The sequence below is a fragment of the Chelonia mydas genome, chromosome 3, assembly GCF_015237465.2.
Source record: "Chelonia mydas isolate rCheMyd1 chromosome 3, rCheMyd1.pri.v2, whole genome shotgun sequence".
NCBI lineage: Eukaryota > Metazoa > Chordata > Testudines > Cheloniidae > Chelonia > Chelonia mydas.
Window position 1 is genome coordinate 9,252,138 of NC_057851.1, and position 14,960 is coordinate 9,267,097.

At 48.0% G+C, this 14,960-nt stretch overlaps 1 protein-coding gene across 12 annotated transcripts in view; it reads left to right on the forward strand.

The window, feature by feature from the left end:
* BLK (BLK proto-oncogene, Src family tyrosine kinase) overlaps window positions 1-14,960 on the forward strand; it is a 150,753-nt gene that overhangs the window by 123,592 nt on the left and 12,201 nt on the right. For all 12 annotated transcript variants that reach the window (XM_043542111.1, XM_043542104.1, XM_043542107.1 and 9 more), the window contains 3 exons: window positions 10,351-10,500; window positions 11,240-11,392; window positions 14,701-14,880. In XM_043542111.1, coding sequence (XP_043398046.1) covers window positions 10,351-10,500; window positions 11,240-11,392; window positions 14,701-14,880 — 483 coding nt within the window. The remainder of the gene's footprint in view (window positions 1-10,350; window positions 10,501-11,239; window positions 11,393-14,700; window positions 14,881-14,960) is intronic.

The window sequence follows — 14,960 nt, forward strand, 5'->3', positions numbered from 1 at the left end:
GTTTCTTTGTACATAGATCTGTGACATCCAGAACTTCAGCCTTATTTAGGGCAAGTTCTGGGACAGGAAAATCTGAAAAAAAAACACTTCAGAGTTTCACCTCAGAGAGCCACTCAGTAACATCAGTATTGATTCTGCGGCTAGCAGGATGTGGTCCCTTGAAGCAAGCCAGGAATAGACTAGCTATGTAGCCACATGCCTCGATCACTGTTACTTCCGTCCTCTCTTGCCCACTCTTTCCTTTTGTTTTTTATACCCATTATTATAGAATCATAGGACTGTAACGGACTTGAGAGGTCATCTAGTCCAGTCCCCTGCTCTCATGGCAGGGCTAAGTATTATCTAGACCATCCCTGACAGATGTTTGTCTAACCAACTCTTAAAAATCTCCAATAATGGAGATTCCACAACCTCCCTAGGCAATGTATTCCAGTGCTTAATCACCCTGGAAGTTAGGTCCAACCTAAACCTCCTTTGCTGTAACTTAAGCCCATTGCTTCTTGTCCTATCCACAGATGTTAAGGAGAACAATTTTTCTTCCTCCTTCTTGTAGCAAACGTTTATGTACTTGAAAACTGTTATCATGTCCCCTCTCAGTCTTCTCTTCTCTGGACTAAACAAACCCAGTTTTTTTCAGTCTTCCCTCATAGGTCATGTTTTCTAGAACTTTAATCATTTTTGTTGATCTTCTCTGGACTTTCTCCAATTTGTCCACATCTTTCCTGAAATGTTGTGCCCAGAACTGGACATAATACTCCAGTTGAGGACTAATCAGTGTGGAGTAGAGCGGAAGAATTACTTCTCATGTGTTGCTTACAACTCCTGCTAATACATCCCAGAATGATGTTTACTTTTTTTGCAACAGTGTTACACTGTTGACTCATATTTAGCTTGTGATCCACAATGATCCCCAGATCCCTTTCTGCAGTACTCCTTCCTAGGCAGTCATTTCCCATTTTCTACGTGTGCAACTGATTGTTCCTTCCGAAGTGGAGTACTTTGCATTTGTCCTTAGAGAATTTCATCCTATTTACCTCAGACCATATCTCCAGTTTGTCCAGATTATTTTGAATTTTATTCCTATCCTCCAAAGCATTTGCAACCCCTCCTGGGTTGGTATCATCCGCAAACTTTATAAGTGTACGCTCTGTGCCGTTCTCTAAATCACTGAACAGAACCAGACCCAGAACTGATCCCTGCGGGACTCCACTCATTATGACCTTCCAGCTTGACTGTGAACCACTGGTAACTACTCTCTGGGAACAGTTGTCCAACCTTATGCCTTGATTTAAGCTGGGCCTTGCCTGGGTAACTGACTTCAGTGGGGCTCTGGAGTGGCTGTGACAGTCATATTCAGTGGGACTCCATGCAGACCCAGCAGTTCACCCTATGTTGTCAGATGAAGGGCTGGAAAGGGAGTGAGGTAGGGTTGCAAACCCTCCAGGATTGTCCTGGAGTCTCCAGGAATTAAAACTTAATCTTTAATTAAAGATTATGTCGTGTGATGAAAGCTCCAGGAATTCATCCAACCAAACTCAGTGAGGCAGTTCAGTGAAGCAACTCAGTGGGGCCATTTGCCCACACATATTCCTAGTCTCTATGGTATCTGTCATGAATATAAAGGGAAGGGTAAACAACTTTAAATCCCACCTCTGCCACCATGTCAAGGTTCCTTCCCCACTCTGAACTCTAGGGTACAGATGTGGGGACCTGCATGAAAAACCCCCTAAGCTTATTTTTACCAGCTTAGGTCAAAACTTCCCCAAGGTACAAACTATTTTACCTTTTGCCTTTGGACTTTATTGCTGCCACCACCAAGCGTCTCTAAACAAATATATAACAGGGAAAGAGCCCGCTTGGAAACGTCTTTGCCCCGCAAATCCTCCCAAACCCTACACCCCCTTTCCTGGGGAAGGCTTGATAAAAATCCTCATTCTAGCTAGATTTCTTACTAAATTCTAAGACTCATTCCGTTTCTGTTCCCGGCAAAAGCATCACACAGACAGAGTGAACCTTTGTTTCTCCCCCCTCCAGCTTTGAAAGAATCTTGTCTCCTCATTGGTCATTTTGGTCAGGTGCCAGCGAGGTTATCCTAGCTTCTTAACCCTTTTCAGGTGAAAGGGTTTTTCCTCTGGCCAGATGGGATTTAAAGGTGTTTACCCTTCCCTTTATATTTATGACACTATCTATGGCCTAGATTGTAAACACTTGGTGGCAGGGACCATTTCTTTCCATACATGTATACCATCTCTGGAACAGTGAGGGTCTGATCCTGATTGGGACCTGTGGCAAATAAATAATAATCAGGAATAAACTCTATATTTGTCAGTGCTGTGGAGAATGGGTGAATCTACCCCACATAGTATTTTCTGTCCCTGATTTGACTGATACAAGGGGTGGAAGTAGGATCTTGTGAGTAAAATATATGACTTGGACTCAGGAGACATCAAACATATGAACATAGGCGGGGTAAGGCTGGATCAGAGCCGAGGTCCATCATGTTCAGTACTGTGGTGAGAAGAAGTTGCCAAGAAAAGTGTGAGACATCTTGAAGAAGGTAGATGTGGCAGCATAATCTGTGTGGTTAGAAGTTTGGCTCTGTGTGTGTGTGTGTTCTCCCTGTGTGCTGCCCCAGTTCTGCGCAGGCAGCTGGCACAGCAGACCTCGAGTGAACCACCCAATGACCACAAGATCTGTTAAGGTACAAAGGCACCAGGCCAGGTTTATTGTTGACAAAGCACGGTAATAGCCCCGGCAGACTCTATGAGAATACTAAGACATGTATGTCCGTGACAGTGGACGCAGGTCTGTGTATGGCAGGACTTTCCATTCCCCCCTCGGCTGAACCAAAACACTCTCTCAGAGATACCTCTTTATACCTTGATGCAAACAAGTTACGTACTGCCCCTCTGACATAGTTAGTTACTGCCCCTGGACGTAGCTAGTTATCACCCATCACCTGGTACCCGGTGGTTCCATCAAAACATCTCTATTCATCACACTGTCATCCTGACCTTATCTTTTAGGAGGGTTCAGTATGTTCCTGTTATCCATGGGGAATGTTTTTGTACCATCCTTGATATCAGGATGTTCTGGTACCACCTGCTATCGGGATGTTCCGGTACTACTCTTCTGGAGTGTGTTTGTGGGAGTGCTCTGTGCCTAGCACTTCTTAGGAATGCGCGTTTCTGCAATATCAGCCCTGTTCTTGCCAGATTCGGTGAACTTGCAAGCAGGCAGAGCCTGAGGTTTGCTCAGAGCCAGACTTTTGCTCACTTTGCTTTATATCAGCAAAGCTTGCCCACTACTTTAGCTCAGGCCTCATACCGGGCCTCTAATACAAGGGCTTATATCTCAGGCTCTGTTCCTACTGCAGTCTGGTCCATGACAATTTCCTCCTAACTTGTAATAGTTGGTGATTATCTTATGCCTGAAAGTGTGAGCTTTTATCTTCATTCTGACGAAGCGAGCAGATCGAGGGACGTGATCGTTCCCCTCTATTCGACACTGGTGAGGCCTCATCTGGAGTACTGTGTCCAGTTTTGGGCCCCACACTACAAGAAGGATGTGGATAAATTGGAGAGAGTCCAGCGAAGGGCAACGAAAATGATTAGGGGTCTAGAGCACATGATTTATGAGGAGAGGCTGAGGGAGCTGGGATTGTTTAGTCTACAGAAGAGAAGAATGAGGGGGGATTTGATAGCTGCTTTCAACTACCTGAAAGGGGGTTCCAAAGAGGATGGCTCTAGACTGTTCTCAATGGTAGCAGATGACAGAACGAGGAGTAATGGTCTCAAGTTGCAATGGGGGAGGTTTAGATTGGATATTAGGAAAAACTTTTTCACTAAGAGGGTGGTGAAACACTGGAATGCGTTACCTAGGGAGGTGGTAGAATCTCCTTCCTTAGAGGTTTTTAAGGTCAGGCTTGACAAAGCCCTGGCTGGGATGATTTAACTGGGAATTGGTCCTGCTTCGAGCAGGGGGTTGGACTAGATGACCTTCTGGGGTCCCTTCCAACCCTGATATTCTATGATTCTATGATTCTATGACACACACTGTTATTTTGGTATTTGTTATTCTACCTCTGGCTGTTTTTATCCAGATAAGTGGTCAATCCCTCTTTTAATTTTACTAAGTTCTTGACTTCTGTTTGACTGCTGACTCTGCCACAGACTTCCTGAATCAAGCCACTTAATCTCTCTCAACCTTGGTTTCCCCATCTGTAAAAGGAGAAAAGCTGTCCCTCAAAGGGTGTTGTGAGGCTGAATTCACCAAGGTACAGCATCTTGGGATCCACAGACAGAAGTGCAAAGTATTACTATTAAAGCTATAAATTAATACACACTGGGCAGTGTGGTTGAATTCATGTTGCTCTTTGAACTTAAAGATCTTTTGTTCTTTATTTATATATTTATTTACTTCCACCTTCCATCAGCAAAGTTTATACTCCTGACCTTCAGCACTGGCTTCTACCTTTTGAGCTAAAGGAGTGACTTCATTAACTGGTAACAATAGTAGGCTGTTATCTGTGACTGGCGCAGCCACTAGATGGGGACACAGAACACAGAACTTTGCTAGTGTATTACATGTTCAGAATTCATCCTTACCATTGTAGTGAAGCAGGTATTTACAGTTCCAGTAATCTAATTTTGTCTATGATTGATTTTCTAAAGTCTTGTAATGCTGGCAATTTCCCTTTAAATTTAAATTTTATAGAAGACACTAGGGGTACCTTCAACAGCACAGTGAGGTGGGGCATTTGTCAAGACGACCTGATAAGCAGGTCACTAATGAAACAGATACCAGAGAGCAAATCTGCTTAAGCTGGAGGAAATAAACAAACCTTCCAAAAAATAATAATTGTACTGAAACTTGTGGAAACAGCTGTGCCTCACTAACCTCAGACTAACAGAAAATGAGCATCTCTCGGTTGTGGGGGGAAGGAAGAGTTTGCCCACAATATCTAGCTTTTTTGCTCAACATCACTAAAGTTTGAATGTTGGAAGGGCTAAGCAAATATTACCTGTGCAGTGACTGATCCCACTGAAACTGATGGGGTCTTTGGGTCTTTCTTAAGGCACCACTTGTAACTTTTGCTAAGGATGGGCAGACCCGTGCTGTGGGGCTACGCTGCTGTAATAAGCGCTGTTTTCTTGGCAGGACCATTCCAGGCACAATGAAGTAAAAATCCCATAAGAGAATCAGAAGTTTCCAGTCTAATTTTGCAGACTCAGTGGGCCAATTCTGATCTCAGTTACCCTGGTGTAATGCCACAGAAAGGAAGGCTAGACTTGTGGGCAAGGCACTGGTGTAGGACTTGTGAAATCTGGGTTAAGTTCCTAGGTTCTGCCACAGACTAACTGTGTGCCATTGGGCACATCATTTAATCTCCCTCTGCTTGGTTCCCTATCTGTAAAACAGGGATGATGCCTCACAGGGGTGTGTGAGAATGAATGCAATACAGCGTGGGAGGTTCTCAGATACTACAGGAATGGGGGTATATGAGGGTGGAGAGCCTGAGGCTAAGACAGCCCTGATTACAGAATGAGCCAAAACTAGGCTGAATCAGGTTTCAGAGTGGTAGCTGTGTTAGTCTCTATCAGCAAAAAGAACGAGGAGGACTTGTGGTACCTCAGAGACTAACAAATTTATTTGAGCATAAGCTTTCGTGGGCTACAGCCCACTTCATCGGATGCATGCAGTGGGAAATACAGTAGGAAGATATATATATATACACAGAGAGAACATGAAAAAATGGGTGTTGCCATATCCAGTATAATGAGAGTGATTAGTTAAGGTGGGCTATTATCAACAGGAGAAAAAAAACCTTTTGTAGTGATAATCAGGATGGTCCATTTCCAACAGTTGACAAGAAGGTGTGAGTAACAGTAGGGGGAAAAATAAGCATGGAGAAATAGTTTTACTACACAAAGGGACACTCTAGGGGCAGCTGCCTGATATTACATAGAAGTACCTAGTTCAGGGGTAGGCAAACTACAGCCCGCAGGCTGCTTCCAGCCCATCAGATCTTTCATTCCAGCCCTCGAGCTCCCGCCAGGGAGCAGGGACAGGGGCTTGCCCTGCTCTGCACATACCGTGGCTCCGCGTGGCTCCCGGAAGCAGCAGCATGGCGGGGATGTCTGCCCTCCAGCTTCTAGGCATAGGGACAACCAGGGAGCTTTGCACGCTGACCCCATTCCAAGCACTAGTTTTGCAGCTCCCATTGGCTGGGAACCGCGGACAATGGGAGCTGCAGGGGCTGTACCTGCGGAGGGGGCAGAGACGCCTGTCCATGCCTCCGCATAGGAGCCAGAGAGTGTCATGCTATGCTGCTGCTTCTGGAAGCTGTGGAGGTTGCACCTGCAGACAGGGCCGTGCGCAGAGCTGCCTGGCCACACCTCCACACAGGAGCTGGAGGGGGGACATGTCGCTGCTTCCAGGAGCTGCTTGAGGTAAGCGCTGCCCAGAGCCTGCACCCCTGACCTCCTCCTGTACCCCAACCCCCTGCCCCAGCTCTGATCCCCCTCCCACCTTCCAAATCCCTCCGTCACAGCCTGGAACTCCCTGCTGCACCCCAAATCCCTCATCCCCAGCCCCACCCCAGGGCCCGCACCCCCAGTTGGAGCCCTCACCCCCTCCCACACCCCAACCGCAAATTTCATGAGCATTCATGGCCCACCATACAATTTCCATACCCAGATGTGGCCCTCGGGCCAAAAAGTTTGCCCACCCCTGACCTAGATAGATGGTTCATATACTGACTTCAGTAGAGTTAGGCTGGATTGGGGCCTATGTGCATGAGATCAGAATTTTGTACAAAAGATTTGAATAGTTCAGAGAAGCATCTGCTTATCCTAACAGAATTGCCAGTCCACTCAGACAGGTCCATTGTTTCAAGATAGTCTTCATGATTTCGTCTCATTTTCTTGCTCACTTTTGCTTGCTCATTATGATGATGTGTATTTGTCTTGTGGCAGCACTCAGGGGACTTGAATGAGGGCCTCACTGTGCTGCAGGTTATACACCCATATAACAAAAAGACAGTCCCTGAGTTCAAAGTCTTGTCCTATGATGAACGGCAAGAGGTGGATACAACAAACAAATGGCAGGAGGGGTGAGGGAAACAAATAACAGTGAGATGATTATGGTTAGTCCCCACACAGAAATCATAACTAGCCCTTGGAAGAGTAAAATTCACCCCTTCCTTTTGGCCAGAGATCTCATGCACATAGTGACTGGAGGGTTGGTACCCCCTCAAATTCTTACTGCAGGGATGCATCTGCATGCTGGGATGTGTACACTGAATTATTGTTGTAGGGCTGATTGACCTAGCTGGCTGTACTCATTGGCTTATTAGTACAGTGTTCCTTATTAGTACTGAGCTCTGCATGCGGCTTCGTTATTGCGGAGGTGACTGTGAGTCATTGAAGCTACTAGTGTTGGGGATTTTGTGTCAATCTTTCATTGTTATTGTTGTTAAGAGAAGAGAGAATTAAAGCCTTCCAGCCTTAACACTTTCCCTTTCCACTAGTAGCAGGTGTCCGGCTCTGTTCTGTAATCAATCCTGAATGGGTAAATGACTTTGAAATGAACCAGACCCTGGCGGTCTCGTATTTCAGATGAACAGCTATGGAAACGATCGCGGAAAATCTTTTCTTCCGCTCCCCTGAAATAAACCGGAGCTGCTTAGGAAAAAAGAAGTGACATGATGAAGTTCAAGAAACAGACTAAACTCCCGTGCCAGCTGAAATGCATTTTACACTGCCCAAAACGATACAGCCATTCATTAACATAAATGGCAGGGTAAATATTAAGGCTAGCATTAGACAGCTGATTGATTTGTCTGTAGGACTGCTGGATTCTAATCATCAGGCAGAGCTCTTATTAGAGTGGATCACTTCATTGAGAAAAGCAAGTTAATCTCAAGCAAATGGAAGTGCTGGAGAAGAGGACACTTGGATAATCAGGATCTGGATTTCCACCAAGAGTCCCCTAGTTTTGCACTCCTCCATTTTTGGTTGGCCAACTTGAGGCCTCTTGGGGCTGATTTGCAGAGGTGCTGAGCACCATCGCTCCTATTCACATAATTGAGTCATTGATTTTAAGGCTACAAGGCCCATCAGATCACTGAGTCTGATCTCCTGCACAATGAACATCTCTTCCAGAAAGGCATCCAGTCTTGATCTGAAGATGGCAAGAGATAGAGAATCCACCACTGCCCTTCAGCGTTTGTTCCAGTGGCTAAGGGTCCAGTGGTTTTCAGTTAAAAGACTGATTGCTCGGCACACTCTGAAAATCAGACCCAAGTAGTCTCAGGCTGGTAATCCAAAAACAGAGGCATCCCAAAATTACTGGCCACTTTTGAAAGCATTGGCCCAAAGACCTCCCAAAGCCTGATTCCCCAGAAGCTGAAACTGCGTCAGGGTGAATATATCCAGAAGAATTTGATGTAAAAGACAAGCACAATTGGGCAGGATTGCCAGTCACTGGTGAGGAGAGACTCAGGGCTGCAGCAGGAATGGGTATTGCTGGAGACTGGGAACAAGGTGAGTTAGCAGAACAGTCAGAACAGGACTGGAATAGCAGGGAATGCTGCCAGTCAGGGCTCAGAGTTGCATTGCAATGCAAGACTGAACTAGCCGGTGGTATTGCAGCCCAGGACTGAAGTGCATTGACAGAGTTAGAATCATAGAATCATAGAAGATCAGGGTGGGAAGAGACCTCAGGAGGTCATCTAGTCCAACCCCCTGCTCAAAGCAGGACCAACACCAGTTATGGGGGCTCAAGACTGGAATAGCAAGGAATGTTGCATGGCGGGCGGGGGGGAGGGGGAAGAGGAATACTTCTACAGACAAGACAACCAACACTTCTTAACCATATTCATACTGACCCTCCACATTTTTTACTGACACAATACAAAATACAAAAAAGGCCAATAGGTCGGTATTACACATTTTTAAAAGTCCTCCCATGTCTGGGATACTACGATTTCAAAGCAATTTTGGGTGCACACGACTTCTGTTTATGGTCCTATATGACAGATTTTCTTCTATAGAATCCAGTCCTTCAAACATAAAAAAAATCACATAAATCCACATTAATCTGGCGTACTCCCAGTCCGGAAACATACTGCAGACAAAGGAAATAGTCTCTACACTGTTCTGCAAGTTTTACTGATGTACATTTTAAACTATCACTCCATAAATGTACTGGCTGCTGGCAACCCATATTGGACTGGACTATCAGGGAGTCGAGAAGGGCAGATTAGAGGTGTATTTTCAGATCTGCACAAAACCCCAAGATTTAAATAATAAGGATGTTGCATGTCAGGACCCAGGTGCTTTGCCAGCTACTGGGATGGTCATCACCAGGGTGATAACACTTCCTTGGCAATGTTTAATCATGTGATATCTTGGTGGGATCATGTTGTATCCTCATTATTATATGTCAACTCTATCACTTAGAAACGTCCCAGCTCCAAAGGGTGCGTCAGCACTGCAGCCAGGGGTGTGACGGCACCACGGGCTAGCCGCTCGCGTACATACCCAAGGTCCCAGGCGGGCTTGTACAGCCCATGCTGCTTCAGCTTCATTGCTGTTGTTATTCGAGCTGGCTAGACCAAAGCTAGGTTGAGTGTCTACCCATGCTGCAGTCACACCTCGGATTGCAGTGTAGACATACCCAAGGAGCATACAATCTACACAGACAGACAATGGGTAGGAGAAAGGAAGCATCAGATCCATTTTACAGATGGGGAACTGAGGCATAGAGAGAGACTAAGTGACTTGTCCAAGATCGCGAAGGGCGCTTGTGTTAGAGCCGGGAGCGGAAACCCATTCATGCCTTCATGACAAAACTAATCTTCATGGTGGAGTTTCAAAGAGAGCTGGGCCATTAGCATTCCGAGCAATGCAAGCCAAGGTTCCTAATGGCCATGAAATATCAGGCTCCTTAGTCTATGCTGATCGCTCGTAGGGGACAGGATAGAGTTCCATGACATCCGTTGCCCCCACAGACACACATGCTCGGAAGCCTCTAGTGTTGTCCATGGGGTTGCTGGACGTCATGGACCAAGAGCTAGATCCAGACTGGTAAATGCTATGTCCCTGTGAAATGTGGTCTGGCTGAAAGGACACGTGCCCAGATCTCACCAAGATGGAAGGTGGATGGGAGGCAGCAGTGTAGCTTGCCCTGCACCTGAATATTCCCAGCATAGATTCACCTGTCTGTGAGAGGGGCTATAGCCCATTGCAGACACAGGGCTACTGAAGGAAGACGAAAGCCATCAGGTCTGTCTCAGACCAGTGCCAGCCAGGCCAGTAAGTGTGGTTTCTTCTGCTTGTTCCCCAGATGCCTTTTCACTGTCCGTGAGAGACAGCAGCTCTGCTCAAGGTGACATCATCAAACACTACAGGATCCGCTCCTTAGACGGCGGGGGATACTACATCTCCCCCAGGATCACCTTTTCCTCGCTGCACCATCTAGTCCAGCATTACAGCAGTAAGCTGCCCTTGTCCCCGGACAGGGCTGTCTGTTGTAGCATTTGAGATGTACAGCTTGCTGGCATGAGGAGGCTGCATGGTCTGGTGCCTTATGGCCAGACGGGGGTTATCAATCAGTTGCATGCCCACTGAGCAGCGACTGCGTGGGGAGCAATACCCATAATAGGTGGCAGTGTAGGGAATGGGGAGGTGGACGCAGGGTGAGCATGAAACGCCTGCTCTAGCTAGTACTGGGTGGGGCTGCAGTGGAACGGAGATATACGAAGTGAGTCGGGCCCCTCCTGCGGGTCACTTCACCCACAGCTGTAAGCAAAGTGAACATCCCAAAGCAGAGGTGCGCACGAGCAAAACTGCCCCTTCCAGGGGCACAGCGAGCTCCCCGAGGCACTGCCAGGGCCACGGAGGTTCCACGGGGGAGGGGATGTGTGGAGAGACTGGATTCCGGAGAGAGGTGTTGTGGGGGCGGGTGGTGCAACCACTGTGATGCACTGGGGCATGAGCCGGCTGGGGAAAGGGCTGCACTAGGGGATCTGCCATTGCATGGGTCCTCCAGGCCATGCTCCTGGGGCGCTCAGAGCTCTGGGGCTGAAGCAGCCTGTGTGGAGTGGCCGTTCCACATGCTGAGGAGGAGGATAATTACCCTCTGCATGTCTCCAGCCCAGCGACTCAGGCTGGAGGTTGGGCGGGAGGGTTTGGCCCTTTACCGACGAGCTGACAGGTGTTCTCTCAATACACAGACAAAGGGGATGGTCTGTGCCAGAGGCTGACCACTCCGTGCGCATCCCTGACTCCCCAGAGGCCCTGGGCGCGGGACGAATGGGAAATCCCACGGGAGTCTCTCAAGCTTGTGAAGAAACTTGGTGCGGGACAGTTTGGAGAAGTCTGGATGGGTAAGTACAGCGCTCTCCAGGCCCAGCAGGGTCAGCCCCGGTCGCTACATGTGGCTCCCAGGAAAAGGGGAAACCTTGTTTTCTCAGAATTGTCACGAGTGCGGGGCCTTGCTAGGACCCAGCCCGCTGCTCATGGTGGGGGAGGGATGGGAATTATGCAGCCCTTTCAACTATGCTTCTTTAAGGCTGCATTGGGGCTTTAAAGCACAGCTCTTACCACAGGTGTAAGACAACTGCACCTGTGTTTCCCCTTAGTCTTTCAGCAAGGGCACCCACTCCCAAGCTTCTGCCCCCATCGCCGTTGCCTTTCCTGGGTGGAAACATCTCTGTCCCTCCGGACTGGGAAATGTCCACCCTGAAGAATTCCCTGCCTTCCCCGTGTTATTCCCAGCAAAAGACAGGCTGCCAAAACAGGTCTGCTTGCTTCCTTACCAGAGACTGATCGCAGAGTGTTTGTCAACAGTTGTAAGTTGCCACCCACCACTTCCTATCCAAGCCTATTTTATTCTTAAGGTAAAACCATTACAGAGAAAACACATTAAAACAATAAAAGAACCTATGTGTATGCTAATAAGCTTACCAGAGATCCCTCTGCTCTGTCCCAGCTGTCTCCAACATGGGTTCTGGCAGGAGAATCCTTCAAACCACCCAGAAAACATGTTCCTAATAGCCTCAGCCTAGAACTAGCACCCTCCTGAAAAGTTTAGTCTGCCCTTGATACAGTTTGGGGGTCTTTGATCTGGAATTTCCAGGAGCAGGTCATTTTTCTCCCCAAGGTGTAGCTTCAAAGGGCTTCCCAAGTACCTTCTAGGAATCCCACTTAACACATACTGTCCCAAACAGTTCTTTGAAGTTCCTAACATTTATATTACAGTCCTACAAAAACACACAAACAATTGCATGTTTAATACAATGGACTCCAAAGGTAGGAAACCTGATTCAATAAGGTTAAACCTAATTCAGTAAAGTTCATTCCAGATATTGCAGGAAATTGCCATCTGTTACAGCCCTGCTTGCAGGGCAGGGGTGAGTAGCAGGAGGCTGTGTGCTTTGAGGGACACTATACCTACCTAAGACACAGGGGCCATGATCCCCCTTCAGAGGATGCAGCTTGTGCTCCTACACATTACTGGTTAGCGTGGGGAGCAGCTGGAGCTTAACTCCTCCTTCTCTTTCGCCCCTTTGTGGTTGATTGCTCCCAGGAGAGTGCAGGGATTGCAGTTTTGGCCAGCACTGTGCAGAAGACTTGACTGCGTGTGCAAAGTCCCAGCTCCTTTAATTATGGATTCAGATACCACGGTGAGGGGCATAGCAAGATAGCTGAGAAATGGGATGACATGGCAAAGGAAATGAAGGCCGTATATGAGGAGAACATTTCCTAGCTGTGGGGGTCTGTTAAGTTGGGGAGCCGTCTCATGGGGAGTGGTGGGAGCCACATTATTCAAGTGGCTTAAAAGCAGACTACAGAAAGGTCCTGAGAAAATGTCACAGGGCAGGGGCAGAGGGATAGTTCAGTGGTTTGAGCATGAGACTGCTAAACCCAGCATTGCGAGTTTGATTCTTGAGGGGGCCATTTAGGGATCTGGGGCAAAAATTGGGGACTGGTTCCCCTTTGAGCAGGGGGTTGGACTAGATGACCTCCTGAGGTGTCCCTTCCAACCCTTGATATTCTGTGGTAATCTTTTTCTTTCTGAGCCATCCCAACATGCTATAAAAACTCCTCAGCCCACCTGTGCCACAACAACTGGGTTTCTGCATATAAAAGCCAGGGCCGGTGTTAGGGGGTAGCAAGCAGGGCAATTGCCCAGGACTCCACTCCACAGGGGCCCCCACGAAGCTACATTGCTCAGGCTTTGGCTTCAGCCCTGGGTGGTGGGCTCAGGGCCCCAGGCTTCAGCCCCACGTAATGGGGCTTTGGCTTTCTGCCCAGGGCCCTAGCGAGTCTAATGCCGGCCCTGCTTGGCAGCCCCCTTGAAACCTGACACCTGGTGGAGAACTGCTGCCATAGGGGATGATCCCACATTGCCAGGGGAAGGGGAGTGGACTGGAGGCCCTGGTCTGTCTCCTTCCCTTGGAACACTCATGATTCTGTAATACGTCATGTTTATCCAGGATGGTGGTGACATCCCTTCCATCCCTTCTCAGCTGTGGAACAGCCTTCAGGGCCCTGTGTGCTGTCAGGCACCTGATTGCCATCTGCCCTCAGCTTTACCACTTCTTGTTCCTCTCACCAGGAATTCAATAACCTCACACCACCCAACGCTTTACTGCTCAGCTCCTCCAGAGCAGAACCCACAAGGGCTCCTTCCCCCCACCCCCCATCCCCAGCATGGAAAAGGGAGCCACAGAAACATTGCCTGGGATCCCCTGCCTCTTCCATTCTGAGGATACCACCCTCTGGAATAGCCTCCAAACTCCTTCCAAGGTTACCTACTCCCCAGAGGCATGAATTCCTCTTACAGACTGGCTGAAAAGAGTGCTTATATGGGCCATCCTCTCCACCACTCCAGCACCCCCCACCAGTGCGCTGTGGTCTGTTTCCCCAGTTCCTAGTGTGTACCCAGCTGCCTCTACTCTCCACCACACCTTCCTGGAACCTCTACACAGTAGGGCTTCTTGCTGTTAGTTTTCTGTCTAAGGTAGATGACCCCCACCCCCATCACTGAAGATGGGACACTAGATGTGGAGGGCTCCAAGTAACTACAGAGAATTCTTTCCCAGGTATCTGCCTGGTGGGTCTTGCCCACATGCTCAGGGTTTTACTGATAGGGAAGAAATTTTCTCCCAGGTCAGATTGGCTGAGACCCTGGGGGGTTTTCTCCTTCCTCTGCACCATGTCTGCAGCATGGAGCATGGGTCGCTTGCAGGTTTAAACTAGTATAAATTGTGGATTCTCTGTAGCTTGAAGTCTTTAAACCATGATTTGAGGACTTCAGTGACTCAGCCAGAGGTTACAGGGTCTATTACAGGAGTGAGTGGGTGAGGTTCTGTGGCCTGCAATGTGCAGGAGGTCAGACTAGATGATCATGATGGTCTGTTCTGACCTTAAAGTCTGTGAAGTAACTGAGCATCTTGTAATCTTTAATGTATTTATTCTCATAACACTCCTGTGAGATAGGGAAGGCCTATTATCCCATTGTACAGGTGGGGAACTGCGCCACAGAGCTTCAGAGGTAGTGAGGCTCCAGACTTCCATTGACTTGCTCCTCACACAGGAAAGCTGCAGCCGAGAAAGGAACTGAACCTGTTTCTCCCATGTCCCGGGCTAGCACCTTAACCATTGGACCATCCTTTCTCTTTTGCTGCAGGCTATTATAAGAACAGTGTGAAGGTGGCTGTGAAGACCCTAAAGGAGGGCTCCATGCCTCCTGATGCCTTCCTGGCTGAGGCAAACTTGATGAAGATGCTCCAGCATGACAAACTGGTCCGGCTGCATGCAGTAGTCACCAAACAGCCAATCTACATTGTGACAGAGTACATGGCCAACGGTAAAGAGCCTCCCCGGGCTTTATTCATTAGACATTTTTGGCTGAGTTTCAAAGGTTAGGCCAGTGCTTAGGATTTGTGA